General features: G+C 41.9%; 1 protein-coding gene across 10 annotated transcripts in view; it reads left to right on the top strand.

Annotated features, from left to right (window-relative positions):
• The window catches only part of plcb1l (phospholipase C beta 1-like), a 78,826-nt gene that overhangs the window by 39,210 nt on the left and 19,777 nt on the right, over nt 1-19,839 (top strand). For 9 of the 10 annotated variants that reach the window (XR_014124473.1, XR_014124474.1, XR_014124475.1 and 6 more), the window contains 16 exons: nt 280-359; nt 2,520-2,573; nt 3,046-3,121; nt 5,106-5,206; nt 7,581-7,747; nt 10,865-11,011; nt 12,580-12,737; nt 13,385-13,467; nt 13,821-13,905; nt 16,174-16,348; nt 17,514-17,597; nt 17,780-17,847; nt 18,053-18,149; nt 18,303-18,387; nt 18,484-18,608; nt 19,513-19,667. Coding sequence is in view for 7 of the 10 variants with exons in the window: in XM_081717223.1 (XP_081573349.1) it covers nt 280-359; nt 2,520-2,573; nt 3,046-3,121; nt 5,106-5,206; nt 7,581-7,747; nt 10,865-11,011; nt 12,580-12,737; nt 13,385-13,467; nt 13,821-13,905; nt 16,174-16,348; nt 17,514-17,597; nt 17,780-17,847; nt 18,053-18,149; nt 18,303-18,387; nt 18,484-18,608; nt 19,513-19,667 (1,740 nt within the window). In the remaining 3 variants the exon portion in view is untranslated. Of the gene's footprint in view, nt 1-279; nt 360-2,519; nt 2,574-3,045; nt 3,122-5,105; nt 5,207-7,580; nt 7,748-10,864; nt 11,012-12,579; nt 12,738-13,384; nt 13,468-13,820; nt 13,906-16,173; nt 16,349-17,513; nt 17,598-17,779; nt 17,848-18,052; nt 18,150-18,302; nt 18,388-18,483; nt 18,609-19,512; nt 19,668-19,839 lie in introns of those variants that run through there. The other variant, XM_081717228.1, reaches the window with a different exon arrangement.

Genomic DNA, 19,839 nt, shown 5'->3' with positions numbered 1-19,839 from the left:
AGATAAAAATGGAAAGCATATCCACTACATAGAAAATCCACAATACAATGAAGTGCAACAATGAGCCTGAATACTTTGTGAATCCACAGAATAAAGCTAAGGAAAGTTATTCTGTAAGAACTAGTGGATTCTTGGATAGTAACAAAGATTCTGTTTTGTGATAACTAACTGATAACTGTGTTAAGCGCATAGTTACATACCAGTTACATATTGCAATCAAAAGGTTATTTGTAGGGATGTTGTGCTAATGAGCTTTATTTCTGGGATTTGGTGTGATAGGAGTGGTCTGAAGAGCTGTTTAGCTTGGCCTCAAACCTCCTCGCTCAGAACATGTCCCGTGAGGCCTGTCTAGAAAAAGTGTGAGTACTGTTTGCTATTCCAATTCTCAAAACTCATGTTTCTTTTGCCCTTTGATAGTTGCCTGCTATAATCGTCCCTCTGTAATGAATCATTCAGTATAGGCATACCTGTGAGGCAGAAAGAACCTATGATATATGCTTTCTGTCTGGATGTAAGAATATGACTCTCTATCAGATTATTTAGCCCTCATGTTCAGTTCCCCAGTAGAAGCATACTGACCCCTTCTCAGCAATAAAAAGGCTATATGGTATGACCTTCCATATTGAGCAGTGAAAACACCTAAATCAATAATTTGCTCAGGGAAGTAAAGATTAAGGGTTAGCACTATATATTTAACTAGTGTCCCTAAAGCTAGAAGTGTTTCATAGTCTGTGAGTTGGCTAGTGAAGCAGCAGTTAATCAATGTCCAACAGAAAATAATGCTCTCAGTAGAATATTAGTCACACCCCTGCCAAAAAAGATGCTGTCAAAAAAGATTGGTGTTAAATGTACGAGGACCTGTATAGTCTAACTAATCAGAGCAGCTTTAAGATTTTTCATCCTGTGCTCCAACACTCCAAGTCAGAACATTTCAGCCTTCGGGAAGACACCATAGAGGAGATACAAGGCTATGTCATGGAGAAAATGTGGATCAACAAATCATAGCAGCACATGTAGCCTATTGAAGGCTAATATGCGCAAAACCACACATATAGAATCTTAGAGGAAATAGCACAAGAAGGAAATTAGCACAAGAGGGAAACCAGCTCAGATTTCAGTGTGCTAGTAAATAAAATAACCCATCTGGTCCTGAAACAGTTTTCTGAATGTATCAAAACAGTGAACAAGTGTAGACAACAAAAGGTAAGCACACATGATCCACAGCATAGCCACATCTGTGAACCATGTGGGCAGAGTGATGTTTTGTATATATGATCAGCCACTGGAACATTTATGTATGTCACACATATATATATGAAAAATTATTTGATTACACCCTTTGTTTAGTCAATGTATAGGATAACTTTTGTTTGCTCAGAACTGCCTCAAAAGTTACCACTGCCCTAACAAGATCCTTTATCAACACTAGATCAAGACTGGAAAGTATTTTTAATGGATAAGTCCAACACCAAACATCTTAGTCCAAAAGTGTGCATTTTACAATTTTGATGATAAAACCAAAGGCAAAAATTCTAGAAAAGACTGAAAAACAGAATGGTACCATGGAAGGTAATGTGGGGAAATATCTAGGAATCTGGACATTTGTATGCATCAATGACTTCAGGATGCAATTGTATACAAAAAACATTCTATCAGGTAGTAGTGGTGTAGGTCCTTTTTTGTTTTTGTTTGACCAGATTCTTTAGAAGCCTTGGCACAACTCTAATCAAAGAAACATACACTGAGCTCCTGCAAAAGCATGCAATTATTCATTTCACAGCTCTCGTGGTTTAAACAGGGGAGTGGGGTGATTTGGGTACTTTCTCAGGTCTGGGCAGCAGCTGTATATATTGGCTGTTTGCATCCCCATGCCATGGACAGGATTCATCTAGTCACTGTGGGCACCCAGTGGTGCAGGTGGAAGATGGCAGTGGCCTTTCACTCAGCCTCTGATGGTTAGCCATTACTGGCATGACTTTGCCCTTAGCAGGCGTAACGGCCAAGCAGGCGGCTGCATAATGGGCTTTAATTATTTGCGAAAAGCCACTTATCGCTGAGTGCATAATGATAGTTTGAGTTGCACGAGGGGGATTTTTAGCACGCCAGTGTGTCTGCCTCCATATGCTCCACTGCCAACATTCTAGGATGCACTTGGAGTGAAGGGTTGCATGCAGATACCTACAAACACATGTGCACATTCGCAGACACACACACACACATGCACACACACGCTTGCACACACACGCACTTGCACACCAAGGCTATAATTAGAATCATGTAGGGATGAATGTGCCATCCCACAGATACAAACAAACTGTGACAGTAGGTGTATTGATTTTAGGCAAATGCTGCTAACCCATGTTCATGCCTATGGATGTTCCAAATGCTAGTAGTATTTAGAATGATGAAATAATTTATAGTTTATGCTTTCAGCCCATCCCACAAATAGGTTGGGTTATATCTGCAACATGGCCATGGATTCTAAAAAGATGTTTTAATATGAATTCCATCCATCATAGGTATACTAGACTGGTGCTCCAGCTCACTCCTGAGGGATGTATTCCTGTCAAAAAGTAAGATGCTCAAGCCCTCTCCTGCACATTATATTCACCTATTATGCTTAGTTGAAGCTCTGAGGTTCAGATGGAACAAGGCCTGTTTAAATATGTTTTGGAAAAAGAAACCATTAACCAAGAAACCAGTTCATTCAAAACATGTTGTTTAATGCATCTGTGGTTATGGGATGAATTAATTTTATGTAGAATAGTGAGGAGAAAAGAGAGAAAATATGAAAATACTAGAAAAAATAAAACAAAGCCTCTTCAAAAAAACAAATGTTTAAGTGTTTCTTAGATATCCCATTATATTCAGACATGCCCAGACAAGACAAGCCTTTTAACTAAATTAACTAAATTTAGTCTATTAACTAAAGTGCATTAGTACCACTGCATTGTGAAGGCCTTTTAATAAAATATTTTTTGGCATATACCTTTGGCCCCACATCATTTTCTACAGTCCTAAGAGAAGTTCTGTCTTCTGTTCTAGTATCTTCCGGGTGTTCTCAACAGACAGGAAACGAGTTGAGAATGCTTTGGAGATCTGCAGCCTTCCATCTGGCAGAGTAAGCCCTGGTTTATGTCTTTCCATGCATCCGTTTTTGACTTTGTTTACTGGCTTTGAGGTACCAGCATTATGTAGCTGCAGTGTTTAGTCTCAGTTCTAAAAACGAGACTATTGTAATTAGTGTGTTAGTAAATATATAGAGCATTACAAAAAGGACATCAGTGGTAGAATAACATCATCAAAGGTAGCATATGGAATATGACAATAGTGTATTCTCTATAATAAAATGCTTTGAAAGTGAAACTTTTTAAAAATAACGTGATTATGCCGTAAATTACAGTAAAATGGCTTATTCGTAAGGCAGAAACATTATGTGTAATTGGGTCAGAAAAATGACCGAATGTCCCTGAGATATTTTGTCAACCAAAAGTCATATTGAATTCACAAACCGGAGACAAACCATGATCATATACATGATGATAAACAGTTACTCTATAAGTGAATTACCCTTCAGTATTAAGTGATAAATTGCAGTGACACTATTATTATAGGGAGAGGTTGTAGCAACAAATACATTATATGTTCCTCTCTGTAGACCTAATGAACTCTGGCCACCCTGGATATGTCTCTCCTATAATTATGCATTGTCTACTCTCCTGTTTAAATGCAATTGAGTCACTGTGATATATACACACACACATAGTCACTGAATGCTGCCATTCTGGCTATAATTACATAATTAGCAGCACAGGAGAGCAGTGTTTTGTTGTGTCAGATGTTGTCTGAGATTGGTTGTTGTTTTTGTGATGTGGAATTAATTTGAGCTAAATGTGGATGGTGTTAATCCCTTTGCTCTGTCCTTCACTCTACCACTGACTTCTGCCGAGCATGCCATCTGTGTGCGAGGCTACCTGTATACCTTTGGCCAGCTGAGTCATCATGTCAATAATAGCTCAATGTTTAAGTAACACTGAGGTGCATTCGATAACATTTGAGTTGTGCCTCTCCACCTGTGTTTATTTGACTTAAAGTTCTTTATTTTCTATTAGCTCACTTTTTCCATTTTTCCACTTATTCCATTCTTGTCTTTCACTTTCTTTTAAGTCTTCCCTCCTTCAAAATAGATGGAAAAGTGTCCAATCATTACATATTAAAACATAACATCATTAAAACATTACATAACATCATTAAAACAAGATTTACTAGTGGCCCTGTAGGGTTTATTTAGTAATATTCAGGTGTGCACATTAGGAACTTTTGGCAAATAGAAGTTTTTTAAATAAAAAATCTGCTAGGAGCTGTGGAAAAGCTCATCTAGAACACAGCCTATCCATTGGCAGCTAGCCATAAGTGATTTGTTCTAGCAGTGGTTGTTGATTGATGAAAGTAGAGGGCAACACAGCAGTGCTTAATGCCAAGTAAGAACATTGTGTCATTTGCAGTGAATGATGTAACTGTTATGGTGGTGCATCCCATTTGCTTCACAACAGTTTTGCTGGAAAGACATCCAGTCCTTCCCACTCTCTCCAGATTTACCCTGTATGTCTCTCCCTCTGAATTGTGGTGTTCTGCTCAGTTTTAATTGCACCACTTTGACACTCCTCCCCTGCCACTGGCCTCACTGTGATTGGCCTGCTGCAGAGAGCAAGCTGACCATACTGTTCCCTTATCCTCATCTCCCATGGTGATGTCCACGCCAGAGACTGCTCTCTCTCATCACAGACATTGTTGAGGGATCTTTATCTTTAATGAGTAATGGCTTGGCAGAGTCAAGAGACTACTGGGCCATGTAATTAGCAATATTGAGTTCTCTTCTCCCTTTCTTTTGGGTTGATATTTCTTCTCTTCGTCTTTCCATTATGTTGTCCATTTGGCTGTCCACTCTCACTACTCTAGATATAGCAGTTAAGTGCAAATGAATCACTGCAGGTGACTGAAAAATAATTTACACCTATGTTCAGTCATTGTCAGTCCTTTGTTGAGGCTAGCACAACCAAATGGCAACTTTCTTTAACGTTTTAACCTCTTTCTCTCTCCTTCAGAATGATGTAATCCCCCAGGAACAGTTCACTCCTGACATATACAGAGTGTTTCTCAATAGCATCTGTCCCAGGAAGGACATCGATACCATCTTTTCAGAAATGTAAGCGTCCTTCAGGCTTCATGCTGGGACCTCTTTTTTGATAGAAATTGCTGTGTTCCACTTCCCATTGGAACATGAAGTTAGTCAACAGGGAAACCGTCCAGGAAAAATAGACACTACAGGGAACACTGCAGTAAACCTTCTGTCATTCTGAACTGTGCATCCTGTAATTCTAAACAATGTAACCCAAAGAGTATTGGACAAGAGCTTCAGTAAGAGACAGGCTCATGAGAAAGACTGCACGACAAACTGGAGGGGACAAGGATATTAAACTGTTGTGTGTTTAGTGTATTTTAAAAGGACCTGTACCTTAATATAAATCGTTTACATGTTGGCTCTCAAATTAAAATTGTCCTTTGCTGTTCAACTGAGTGATTCTCAATATGCAGGTTCAACATAGACCTTTCCATCGTAGTTTTTTTCTCTCTAACTGATCTTGTGACGGACGAGGGTTAAGCAGGATGTGGGGACGAGGCACGTCAAACAAACATGTTTTATTTACACATTAAACATTCACGTATTAACACTACTTGGATCAAACACCGACAACTTTGACAATACGAAACGAGACTTATATACACTCATGACAACTACACACAACAAGGATCACAACACAAGAGGGCGTGGCAATACGAACACAGACACGCATGCACAGACACGCACACACACAGACTTGAGGGGGGAGGGGCCGTACCGTGACAGAGCCCCCCCCTCAAGGGCGCGACTCACGGCGCGCCAGCCTACCGGGCTGCGGCCCCGAGACCCACGCCAAAAGGTGAAATTGAAGGACCAGACAACCCGCCACGGGCCAGCACAAACAGGGTAGTGGGGGGAAGGACAGGGACCAAGACGATGACAGACACAGGGACACGCACACACTAACGGGCACAGACACAAAGGGGAACAAAGTGACCGGTACATTTAGTGTAATCGGGACAGACACGGTGACAGGGACAGGCACATGAACGACACCACATATATTCAAGAGTCCGGGGAAGGGAGAATGAACTCCAGCCAGTCCCCCAGTCGTCAGCTCGGTCAAAGACTGACCATCCTGGCGGGAAGTGTCCCTCGCCAGCCTAGGTAGCGGCGACCGTCCCGGTTCTGGTACTGGTGCGGCTGTCTTTTTGCCTGTACGAGGCTTCGGCGTAGGCGCATACGCTCTAGAGCTCCTGGCCTCAGGCGGTGGAGTGTCCATATTTGACAACAGTGCCTCCCTGCTAGCCGCCCCTGTTCGCCAGCTCGCACCTGGGTGGCGTGCCCTGGAGGCTCCTTGCTGTGTGAGCTTTTGGCGTGGCCGTGGGAGGGAAGATCCCTATGAGGGTGCTCTACATCCATAGGACTTTCCTCCTCACAATCGGAACCACTTTCCGACTGCAGACAGACGTCGCTGCACTCCTCTGTCTCTCCATAATCTGTGTCTCCCATAGGATTGTCCAGGTAGGGATCGTAGGACCCAGCAGAGTCCATATCCGAGTAGCGGTCCTCTTGGTCCGGCTATTCTCCGCAGGACTCTGCACCGTTCGATCCCGGACCATACACAGGGCCCCCCCAAAATTGTTCAGCAGGTTCCTCCCTCCCGGTAGTTCCTTGTAGTGAGGCCAGGATGAGGGAAGGCCTCTCCGCTGGACAGTGTGAATCCACAGAGTCCGACTCCGAGTACTGGAAGTCGTTGTACCAGTCCAGGTCCCCCGCCGGGGTTCCGTACGCCTCCCCTGCTTCCATACCTGGAGTCAGGAGGGTGCCCACGACCACGGGAGACCTCGCTACACGTGGGAGGGCGTTGACTTCCCTTCTTTCCCTTCTTCTTTTTGCCTTTCCCGGGCATCCTTGGTAGGTCGGTGTTTCTGTGACGGACAAGGGTTAAGCAGGATGCGGGGACGAGGCACGTCGAACATAAACACACGTTTTATTTACACATTAAACATACACGTATTAACACTACTTGGATCAAACACTGACAACTTTGACGATACGAAACGAGACTTATATACACTCATGACAATTACACACAAGGATCAGGTGCACAACACAAGAGGGCGTGGCAATACGAACACAGACACGCATGCACAGACACGCACACACACAGACTTGAGGGGGGAGGGGCCGTACCGTGACAGATCTCTTGTTTGAATGAGTTATGAGCAGAATTATGATCAGTCATCAGCCATATAAGCCCTGGTCAGTTATACTCAAAAGACATTTTGACATATTGGCATATGGTTCAAATTATAAATGTAATGCATTCCTGCCTGACTTTCTCTTTGTCTTTTAATTCCTATATTTCTTTCCCTCTGTACTTCTGCTTTGTATTTGTATACAACTCATCTCTCTTTCTCTTTCTCTGTCTCTCTCCCTCTCTCTGGCTCCCTAGTGGTGCCAAGAGCAGACCATACCTCACAGTAGAGCAAATGACAGACTTCATCAACAATAAACAACGGGACCCAAGATTAAACGAGATCCTGTACCCACCTCTGAAGCCTGAGCAAGTGCAAGTGTTGGTGGAGAAGCATGAACCTGACACCATGCTCTACCATAGAGGTTAGTGGAACCAGCAGTAGATTGAACAATGGTGGCCCATTGAAGGTACTTGTTTGTAATGGGTGAATAAGCACATTTGTGTTCAGGCTGAAACCAGTTGTGTCAAGAGCATGACCTTGGCAAGGCTGTAGCCATAACCCAGTCCTGTGCTAGTGGAGCATTCTAAGCTTGGTAACTCAGTGGGGTGTTGGAATTGAATCTTGACTGTAGAGTTCTGTACTGTAACATTGATCTACACTCACACATGCATGAATGGGACACATAATCTTAAATATGTCTCTGTAATATGAAGGGCTGTTATTGCCAGGGCACACTATCAGTGCAGTACACACACACACACACCATCACATCATCTTCTTTCTGCTATGCAGAGCAGTGTCGCCATTGGGTTGGGTTTTGATAAAACAGCTGGTGCACAGACTGAGGAGCACAGTCCTGAATCAACTCCATGTCTGTTACATTGCCAACTGCCTTCTGCTCAGAGCCACACAGACACATGCACACACAGTCTGTTTTGTTAGTTGCAGTTCTGAATCTGTGAAAAGACGATGCTTTTTATCTTACAATTCTAATTAATTGAATGGTGCAGACAGAGCAATGCCATTGTTTTGTGTCCATAAAACTTCATTCTCAGCTGTAGTAAAGCCTTAGGCTTAAATAACACAGAGTGAAACTAACACTTGTAGTTAGTAGTGAAACTACTAACACTTGGAATTTAAATATTTCAGAAAAACTGATTTTGTTTAAAAGGAGCCAGGCTCTCAACTGGCACAGCAGGTCACAAACTATCACCTACTGAGTCTGAATTGCTATGCTACCATCGCTGTTGTGCCTGAAAGCCCTGCCGCAGGACTCAGGATGGTCCTGGGCTCATGCCTGCTCATGCACACACAGCTCTTCAAGCACAGTCAGCTTCCCTGCAGTGTTGCATGATCAGCAATTTGGACAGATGCGGCAGCTGGCTCTGCATGTCTTGGAGGAAGCACATGCTGACCTTCACTCTCCCCGATTGGTCAGTGATGTAGGCAGCAGGTGGGGGATGGTCTCAACTAACAAAAGGGAGATAATTGGACAAAAACCTAAAATAAATAAATCATGGAAGCCATCCTGGCCAGTGGCCTGTCACTTTATTTTCCAGGGTGCTTCGGAGCTGTGCCACTGTAGGTGCCGTTTCTGTTTGCAGCATTTTTCCTGCCTGAGGGGACGTTGCTGCTACCGCATCTTTGACAGTTCTTCCACACACTGACCTGCAGGTTCTGCAGTCTCGGAGTGAGCTTGCTCTCTGGCTCTCATTCACATGCTCCAGAAAAGAGCATGTAGCAGAGACACCACTCTGGATTTCTGATGTGCACGCACATCACGCTACTCAGACAAGAATTACTCTATCCAGGTGCTATAGCAGGTGTGCTATAGCAGTTGTTAAAGCAATACAATCAAAACTGTCAATAAAAATGTTATTAAATGTTATTAAAAATTTGATTGCATATAGATTAATTACTGCAGTCCCCTCTTCTACAGTGAATTACACTTAAGAGCCACACCCTTTCCGTGATATGGATTTGCCGCTGTACACATACCGTGGAATAACAAGAAGTGATTACTCTACTCCTTAACTGGGCTGTATACTACACCAGACTTTGTAGTTAATTCCAGAGTGTTGGAATCCAATCCCAGAGGAATGCTCTCAGGGTGGTCTTTATCCAGAACTCTCCCTCCCAAGGCTGAAAAGGTGAGGTCTCGCTGAGATGGCAGTCACTCTCTGTGGCTTCATTATGGAGTGCTTATGTCAGAGGGGAGAAAAACACTGTTAATTAGGTTGTGGAAGTCTTCCGAGGGCATCGCAGGATTAATTAGTGTAAAGTGGCCAGAGAGACTGTGGGGATCTTCCATAGACTGGAGCTGTACCCAAAGGTGCTGACAGTGGGCTGGCTCCTCCTCCAGAACTCACCTGTCATGAGATGACACACTTCAGTTGGCAGCAAGCCTTGCCCATCACTGCTAATTGGTCCGCAACTTGGTTTTCAAGTTTACAGTTTAAAGTTTGTCATATTTTTTGCAGTGAAAAGCTTGACTGCAAGCTCCCTTCCTGCTGTGACGGGGTAGAAACAAATCCAGTGTAAACTCCTGGGTGGGGGGGATGAGTGTGAGCATGGAATTACAAGGGACACATGGAACATGTGAATAAGGAGAGGGCAGTGTAACAGAGTCTGCCTGAAGGAGAGGGCCCTACAATCACCACTCAGAATGGTAAATATGAGTTATTGAGTGCCATGCTTCAGAGCTCACTTTTTGGTCTGGTGGTGGAGCTTTTCCACCTCAAAAACCTGAGTGCAAGGCTCGTCATATCCTTTGCTACACTCTAAAACCTGAAGAAAACTTCTGAACATATAAGGAGCACTACCTGAGATTTAGAAATAGGTAGGTCTAAATCTACCGGTAACAAATACACAAGCATAAACTTAAACCATTAAGAGATGCAAAACACAAAAATGAAAAAGTTGTACATTTTGAAAAACCTGTGAGGTCTGCAACAAAGTTCCCTGTTCCACTTTCTCCACATGAAAGGAAGTGTGTAGAGGGAGAGGAATTGCTCAGATTTAACCAAATGCGTCAAAACTCACTGCATGGTGCTGATTCTCACAGCAGAGTAATGACCAATACATGCCACTAAAACTGCTGTGGTCTTTCTCTGAATGTTCTTTTCTGGCTAATTCATTCTCTAAAGATGAACCCCCTGTGTGAGCATTTCTGTAATTGACAAAAAGGACCAAAAGCAGAAGGTCCCCACTCTGTAAAGTCAGGCCTGGCCAAGCACTGCCATACATGATAGCCTACATTCACTTACATTTATGGGTCACAGGCTTAAGAGATGCCAGGAAGCCACCAAGGATTTGCTTCCACATTCAAATTTCGACAGTTTAATTCAGGACTTACATCTTACATTCTGCATTTTAACCTCACATACTAGTTTCACATATTAGTTTTAAATTCAGTGTGTTGAAGTAGAGATGACATCATAAAAGTATCATTGTCCAATTACTTAATGTAACAATAACCTAAAATTTACATTCATCATTATTTCTTTAAAATGGGAGTGTTTTCTTTTTTCACTTGTAGGGCAGATCTCTGTGGAGGGTTTTGCCAGGTATCTAAGTGGAGAGGAGAACAGTACCATCCCTCCTGAGAAGCTGGACCAGAGTGAAGACATGACACTCCCTCTCTCGCACTACTTCATCAACTCCTCCCACAACACCTACCTCACAGGTCAGCCAGCTCCTCCCACAACATCTACCTCACAGGTCAGCCAACTCCTCCCACAACATCTACTTCACAGGTCAGCCAACTAGACTGCTTCTCCAACCCTGCTATAGCAAATTAACAGAGGAGTTTTCTTCTGCAGTACATTATCATATTAACTTCATTAATATTTAATTAATGAGTGCACGACATACCATCTTTCTGAAAGACTTAGGATGTAGGCATGATGACAGTAAAACTCAAATGAGAGTGTCACTGTGTCACAGAAGGCTCGCCTCCCATGAGTCATGTTGGTTGGCCCACCACATGCAGTAGGAGGGTCTTGTTTGTGTAACGGTACCCACGCCTGCACACACCTGCATCGGGTTAGTGTTTGTTTGTGAATTTAAACCCCGGTCGAAGTGTGCAGGTTGTCGGTTATTGTCATCGTTCACATGTTTGTTCACATTGTCTATGATAACCGTATGTATCTTCATGTTCACCTCTTGGATTGTTATCTGAAATCACCGTTTACGTTTGAGTGCCATTGTTTTTCGTTTTGTTAATAAACGTATGTCCACGTAACGGGAGTCTGTGCATCCTGCTCCTCGCCCTGCTGCACTCGGGCAGCGTTACACACTGTTTGATACTGCTTGTATTACAATATACCTGTTCACAATTGCCATTACATGCTGATATTTTCTGCGGTGGAAGCTGGGATATGTGGTCACTTGACTATGTAATCAATTTCAAAGCCAAGATATTGCTTTGGAAAGTCTTGGAGTGCAGAAATTTGTTTCTTTTGGCATGATGTTATTGATATTTATATTTATGCAAGCTTATACAAAAATGAAATGTTCAGATTCCTCATTCAAATAAGTGAATACATCTATTCTCTATAAGGGATTGTTCTGGATAGTTAACATTAGATGAACGATATTTTTGTTATGGAGTTTTATTTATTAGAATATGATGTACAGATATTTGTTTTTGTTAAGGTGTTGGGTGTAAAAATAAATAAATATATCTGGTAGAAAATGTAAGACATTTTTCATTAAAATGACCCCTTATTTATGTGTCTGAGCCGGTTTGCTGCATTGCACTATTATAGTGCTTGCAGGGGTATTTGGGGTAATTGCTTTATTGACGATGGTACTACAGTCAGAGTCAAGTCCGTCACTCACTCGTTCCAAGAAAATGTACCTATTCTTTTCAAGATGCGTATGTAAGAGCATTGTGAGCGGGCATGTGCATGCAATATGTGCTTTTTCATTGTGCATTTAATACACTGTGGTAGCGTATTTACAACAAACAAGGTTCCTGTGTTCACATGATCAGAAATGACATTCTGAATAAAAGTATTAAGACACACTATTGAATACTACACATTCTGTATATGTTGTAAATCCACAGCATATTACATAAACCCAGTGTTTATGATAGTAAGAACACTAATGAATTGGTGTTTATGTAGCTAAGAACACAATTACATTCACTATAAGACGGATATGAATGCCTGATGAGCTTTCTCTCAGAACTATTTGAGGATTGTGTTTGAACCCCCGGGTGGCCCATGTGGCGGTGTGTTTCCCCAGCGGGGCAGCTGGCAGGGAACTCCTCGGTGGAGATGTACAGGCAGGTGCTGCTGTCCGGCTGCCGCTGCGTGGAGCTGGATTGCTGGAAGGGCCGGACTGCAGAGGAGGAGCCTGTCATCACCCACGGTTTCACCATGACCTCCGAGATCTCCTTTAGGGTAAGTGACCCCAGCTTTGCAGGTAGGGGGCCAAGTCAGAGTCCTGGCACAGACCGGGCAAAGATCTTGGATACAATGAGTGAGGTGAGAGGAGAATGTCCCGTGATGGGCAGGAATAGTGGGCAGGAAGGAAAGGAACCTGTAAATATATAGAATGGAAGGGTGGTACTGACTGCACTCAAAGAACTTCAAGTAAAGAGAACATCTGATGACTCATAATTGGAAGGCACAATGGAGTTTTTCATGCCAATTTACAATAATATTGAGCATAATATGAAGCACACTGAGAGAATAAGAACACTAGCATTTTCGGAGTAGCAGAGAACACAGTTCTGAGACGGCAGGAAAAACTGTTTTAGCACAGTCAAAACATGAGGAAAGCAGTGGAATTGAAGAAAATGCATGAAGTTAGATTGTAATCTCTCTTCAGATCACATGGCTTGGAAATGAGCTTAATCTCCCAGTGTAAGAATCTCTGATGACACAGGTTAAGAGACGTAGACTGGCTCCTAATACAACTTCATATCCAGCTGAAGTGCCATTAGAAATGTCTCAGATTCTCTATTCAACATTCAGGCCATGTAGGCCCCTGGAAGCCGTCTGCAGCTTCTCCAGGATGATCGTACGATGCGATTCTGTCTCCTCAGGAAGTGATCGAGGCCATTGCCGAGAGTGCGTTCAAGACATCCCCTTTCCCTCTCATCCTCTCATTCGAGAACCACGTGGACTCGTAAGTGAAAGCTGCATTCATTCCACTCGATCAGGCTGTCTCTGAGGACAACTGCTCCCACATGATGGCAGCAGAATGGTCTGATTCACTTGATGAGGCTAAAATAAGATGGACTGTGCAGTGTTAGACAAATGAAATATGCTTCAATTATTATACGGGACAGGTATATCGCTCATAGATTGTAATTTTATGATTAGAAGAGCAGACTTGTCAATGGGTTTTTACCATGACAAATGAGAAATTGAATTGGTGTGTTTTCTCCCTTTTTGTCCAGTTAGCAGTGAGTTAATATAAATGTGGGCTGGGTCATGTCCGCAGGGATGACTGCCTCTCTGTTTGTCTTGTCCTCCCAGCCCCAAGCAGCAGGCTAAAATGGCTGAGTACTGCAGATCAATATTTGGAGACGCTCTGCTCACTGAACAGCTCGAGAAATACCCAGTGAGTATAGCAAGGCACAGCCATGTCCGTGCTGCAGCTGAATGTGTGCCATCTAGAAGATGCATAAACCTTATTTAACTGTGCTTACATTTTCAGCATATGTGTTGTATGCCTCCACTGAGGCGGGGTATTTTGAATTTGCACTCCGTCCTATATTCACACAATTTCCTGTTCACACCTAATGAATGTTACACTATTCTTGTTAACAGTCCATTCATAAAATTAAATAAAACTCATAAAAACTCTGGTGCTATGTTAAACGCATATATACAGTACTGTATGTACAGTACACTAGCAGTTCTCTTGCATCACTGACACGTTTCTGAGAGCTGAATGAGCCTTCTACAGGGGCCATACAAAGGAAACAGTGCCGATTACTCAGCTTCCCTATTCACCTCCTTAATCACATGTCCCTTCCTATCAGAGCTCTCTATCAGCTCCACCTTTATCAAATTGCGGCAGGCTGGAGCGGATTAAATGGAAATATGCCACTGACTAATCTAAATGCTAGCTCTTGGCAAACCTTTATCTGGCCCCACTGCCCCCAACCCAGACGGTTGTCATAGAGACCAATCAAAAGCATGCTTTGTGCTATTGTAGAGGAAGGTACTGAGCACCCATCACCATCTTTACATGAGAGCTTTTGGTTGGTCCCTGCCTCCCATTCATCACCACGCTTGTGTGCGTTAAGGCAGCGTCTTGGATGTGGTGAATGGCGTGTGGTAATACATTTATTGTGTTGTTGGATTCATGGTGGGAGAGAAGTGTTTTGTGTTGACTGGAGCATTACTCTGACCGGCTCGTGTGAAATTTACTTCAGCTCAGAGAGGGAGGCCAAGTGTCTCACTGTGAGAGGACATTCAAAACCATATCACTAGTGACTAAAACTGGCAGGTTTACGAGAGACAAACATGAGATACATCTACGACACAGGTTGTTCATACCTCATTGGTCTGCTGGGAAACAGAATGGAAAGATCTGGGGTTAAGATAATAATAATTGCTTTGAGTCACAGGCCCCACCCCCTACCACCCTTTTGAATCTGTGCTTCTGTATTTGAATGCACGTTCTTGTTGATATATTTATTATTAATGACCGCGAAAACAGCCATGCCACATGTGTAAAAAACTGAGAATCTGACATTTGTTGAAATTGTTTTTTTTATCTGGTGTGAACTAGCCACAGTGGTTTTGTTAACTGGTATGAACAAGCCACAATGAGAATGCAGAGCCATATAATACTGTAAACCTGGTTAATTATTTGAAAAAGATGTATGATTCTAAATACGGAGGAAGGGAGTCTGTAAAGAAAACAAGAAATCTTCCCTATTTTCCTCTCTACTCTTCCTTATTTCCCTCTCCAACCTTGAAAAGCTGCTCCTGTACATTTTAAACCTTTAAAGTTGCATATATTTTAACCTGAACTGGCTGATACGTCAGTTACATGAAGGTAAATAAATATATCCTTTATTTACTCTCATGACAGTATCAAGGCTGGGCTTACTGTATTGGCTATATAGGGTGCAGTCTGTGGCCAGATGAGCATAGGGGTCCTCGAATCAATGGGTTAAAAAAGAACAAAAGTTGAATCACTTCTTTAAGATTTACTTAATTTGTATTCATTCAGGTAGAGAGTGCACTAAAGTATCATGCACATTTTTATAGACCCTAATAGGGAGCTATTAGGTTCTATCAAAATGTGCTAGCAAAATGTATTAAATTATGTCATCTCCTAGGAACATTTTGTGGCCCACAAATGACTGCTGCAGCAAGAGAAACAAGCTTGAACTAATGAGATAATATGTAAAACTCCAAAATTAAATGTATTTTAGAAGTGATCAAGCTTCTGTCATTTTTAGCAATCTATTGCTAGGCTGTATTACTCTTCAGATTTTTTTGTCTTTTAATTTTGTTTATCTCTTTTCCTGTTATATCATAATTACTGTAGCATACTATTTCATTGCTTCACACTGGCCTATTCAATATGTTGTCAGTGTGTTTATGTTGCATATGTAAATCTTTCTTTTAAGGGGACTACAAATTTTTATAGCCTAGGGCCATAAAAGGGACTAATTCAACTCTGGACAGAAAAAAACATGCCTGTGAAGGCCTCTGTTCACTGATTTCTAAATGAATTTCAGACCAATAACTTCCATAATTCATCATTTTATTACCTTAATTACCAGGATTCAGATACATCATGTGAAATAATAATTAAACAAACAAACAGCAATTTATAACAATCTCACTTCAATATGCCTCCCCTCAGCTGGAAGCAGGGGTTCCTCTGCCCAGTCCTCTTGACCTCAAGGGTAAGATCCTCATCAAGAACAAGAAGAACTCCCACAAGGAGGATGGCAGCACAAAAAAGAAGCTTTCCGAGCAGACCTCTAACACATGCAGTGACACGTCCAGCATGTGTGAGCCATCGTCCCCCAGCGCAGGTAGTGCTTCTGTCTCCTTACCTCAGCAACCGTTGCCTAAACCAGGGGAGCGAGGCTCAGTCGCTGGCTACAGGACCCAGTGGCCCCACAGCTTTTACAGGCGAAATGTCTAGCTGAATGCGAATTCCCCTCCCCACTTTGAGATTCTTTGGGGTTGGGAGCTGTTCTGTAGTTGTTAATGTGCTGAGCGCTGTGTGCAAACACAGTTGTGGAACTCCCTTTAAACGAGACACAACAATGAACTCAAAATGAGAAATGGCCCAGTTTTCTGAACTATGTTGGATAGTCATATTCCAATATCTGCAGAAGTGTGTGTATAATTACTTTTGAGTAACAGTGCACTCAGATGCCATATATGAATTCTGGCCTAAAAGAAAAAAAAGTAGCCGGGTGGATACTTTCAACACTGGCTTTCAAAACAATCGCACAGATATCCATCAGCAGCCAAGCCAAGCTTAAGAATGATCCAAATCTAACACTGCCATCTGCTGGCCAGTTTGCTGCAACACAACCAAAAGGATTAAGCCTGATTAATATCAATCTCTCAAGCATTTAAAAGTCTACTAATTGTAGTTTTCAGTATTTAGCATTTAAATTAAGTTGTTTTTTTATCTAAATATGGTCATTGTAATGAAAGGTTTGCATAAGAGCAGTTTTGCTTATACAAATTTTCAGCTAATTCTGTCAGAATCAATGGCTAGATACTTGGAAAATCAGTGTATTGTTTTAGTAATTTCTTGTTGCTTAGGTTAGAGTATAGCGTATAGTCCATGTATGACTGCTGTTCCTTTCATGCCATGTAGGAGGTTTAGATGTCTGAGGGGTGTACTGGACTGTGCTGAACTTCTGCTGTGAAAGCCACTCATGTAGATGACTGCAGCAGTTCTACAGACAGGATTATCTTGTGTGCAGACTGGTTGAACATATTCCCATGCTCTGAATTCTAAAATATAAATAATTTTTCCCCCACATTGTCAGTAACTGATTCATTTCATTTTTGTGTTCAACATATTTTGCCCATTTTGAAGGTTTGTGGTTAATAATCATTATGGGATAAAAGTGAGTTCATCATAGCAGTTTAAAGTTGGTACACAACACCAGTGTTCTGCTGTCAGGGTTTTTGTATTGTATATTTGAAAATAACTGATTCTGGATCTCCTCACAGGCTCTTTAAATCAAGAGCTACCGGACTGTAGTCAAGCAAGCTCAGAGACCAATTACATCAGGCTGCAGGGAAGAAAGAATACTGGTGAGACAATATAAAGGTTCCAGTACAATCAGTTCTGCCACTCTAAACATTTATAATACAAAAACTTTTTGCATTAATTAAACAATTGCTTTTTTAACTTTACTGTAAATATTATGATCATCTCAATGGAGTTTCAATCATAGATCAATGTTATTATTGCAAAATATGTCCTGATTTATCAGGTGAGGTTGAGGCAGAAAGTGAGGATGACGATGACGAAGATGATTACTGTAAAAAATCTATGGAAGAGGTAATACAATCTGTCTATATAAAGGACTTACTAGCCAATAAGAGACTATTACTGCAGCTCACATTGGCCCTCTAGGGTTCTCTCAGTAGAGCCCATCAAATCAGTTTTCCCTTGGTACCACTGACTGCTTTGGCACTAATCCTACTGGCATAGCTACAGTGAAGGCTGAGGAATTGCGTGGATTCTTAACGTGGCTATCTGGTAGGGGACTGCAGGCAGTGAAGCATTTGCCACAGAGGAGATGTCCAACCTAGTCAACTATGTCCAGCCAGTCAAGTTCTATTCTTTTGAGGCCTCTAAAAGTAAGTTACTGATCTGTCTTTTATTCCAGATGGATGTGATATATGCAGAATTTCACATTGTGTGCTACAGTATTGCAGGCACAACATATTCTAGACATACAACATAGTATAATTCTTACTTTACAGACACTTATATAAAAACCTATTTTACAGAAACTAACAGAAGCTATCACATGTCATCGTTTGTGGAGACCAAGGCACTGGAGCAGCTCACAAAGTCTCCTGTGGAATTTGTAGAGTATCCTTTTCACCTACTCCAAGACATTTTAGCTATCCAGTGAAACCTTTATCCCAAGTGCTTCATGGGTGGTGTTCCTTAACCGCATTCACACAGATATAACAAACTCCAACTTAGCCGCATCTACCCCAAAGGCACCAGGGTGGACTCCTCCAACTACATGCCTCAGGTGTTCTGGAATGCTGGATGTCAGCTGGTAGCATTGAACTTCCAGACTATAGGTACGTAAACCGTTCAAAGACTGTTCAGCTTTTGTTTCCCATTTTTCTACATCCTGCCAGTGTTTGTTTATGTCCTGTCAAGTGCTCCTATGTGGCCAATCATTCCTGTTTGTTTTGTGACTTGACTTTCCAGGGTTGTAGTAGTATGCTGATTTTGAGTCAATGACTCAGAAAAGGCAGAGTAACAATGCACTACTGCCCTCAAAAAGATAGCAAGAAGTGTCCAGAGGCAAAGCTAATTTTGCTTCTTTGTCAGTACAGTACAGCAGAAGGGAAGAGCTAAATAGAGCACCTCTCAGCTGAAAGTGCTTAAGTCAGAAAGAATCAGCTTGACTTAAAGTAAATGTGCTTCTTCAAGAAGTAATCCTTTCTAACTGGACCTCAGGGAGTACACATTTGAAACTGTAATTTGTGGAAGTGTACCGCTCTGTGCATGATAAAGTATTATTTTAACTGCATTCAGCCTGGAGTAATAAAGTCAAATATTTATTTGAACTGCAGTAACAGTACAAGAAGTCAATTTTAGGGGTGTTTTTTAATCACTGCTTAAAGGCAGAGAAATATAAAGACATTTTTAAAGATCTATCAGATTTACAGTTGTCAGAATCCGTGTATTGAAACTCTCAGATAAAATGTTCTGTTATGGCTTGTCCTAGCCTTGTAATTGCCTTGTAAGGGCTCATTCTTATATAAATGGCTGCCAAAATTCCTAAATCAAGTGATTTCCCCTTCCCCCTGTTCCAAATTTTGAAAAATGACTTGTCCGATCTTCTCCAGATGTGAGCTTAATGTTACACAGAACTCTTTGGGCTTGTTTATTCTCTTTCTTGCTGTGTAATCTCTGCTAGACCAGAGTGGATGAATTACACCATGACTTCTTTTGCCTCTTTTGTCTGACTGACAGATCTAGCCATGCAGCTGAACCTCGGCATGTTTGAGTACAACGGAAAGTGCGGCTACAAGCTAAAGCCTGAGTTCATGAGGAGGCCTGATAAACACTTTGACCCCTTCACTGAAAGCACAGTGGACGGCATTGTAGCACACACACTCTCTGTGAAGGTAAGAGTTTAAACCATAGAGAGTAAAAAAGGTATTTTTGTTCGTATTTTTGATATCAGTTATTCTGGAGCCTATGATGCAGTTTATGGTGTAATTGAGATGATGTAATTTTGGGGACACCATTATTGTCTTTTATCTCACTAGTTAATGGGTCCATCAAACTCAGAATGAG

The sequence above is a fragment of the Electrophorus electricus genome, chromosome 7 (assembly GCF_041902795.1).
Source record: "Electrophorus electricus isolate QZ-2024a chromosome 7, ASM4190279v1, whole genome shotgun sequence".
Taxonomy (NCBI): domain Eukaryota; kingdom Metazoa; phylum Chordata; class Actinopteri; order Gymnotiformes; family Gymnotidae; genus Electrophorus; species Electrophorus electricus.
This window is presented reverse-complemented; position numbering and strand designations above follow the sequence as displayed.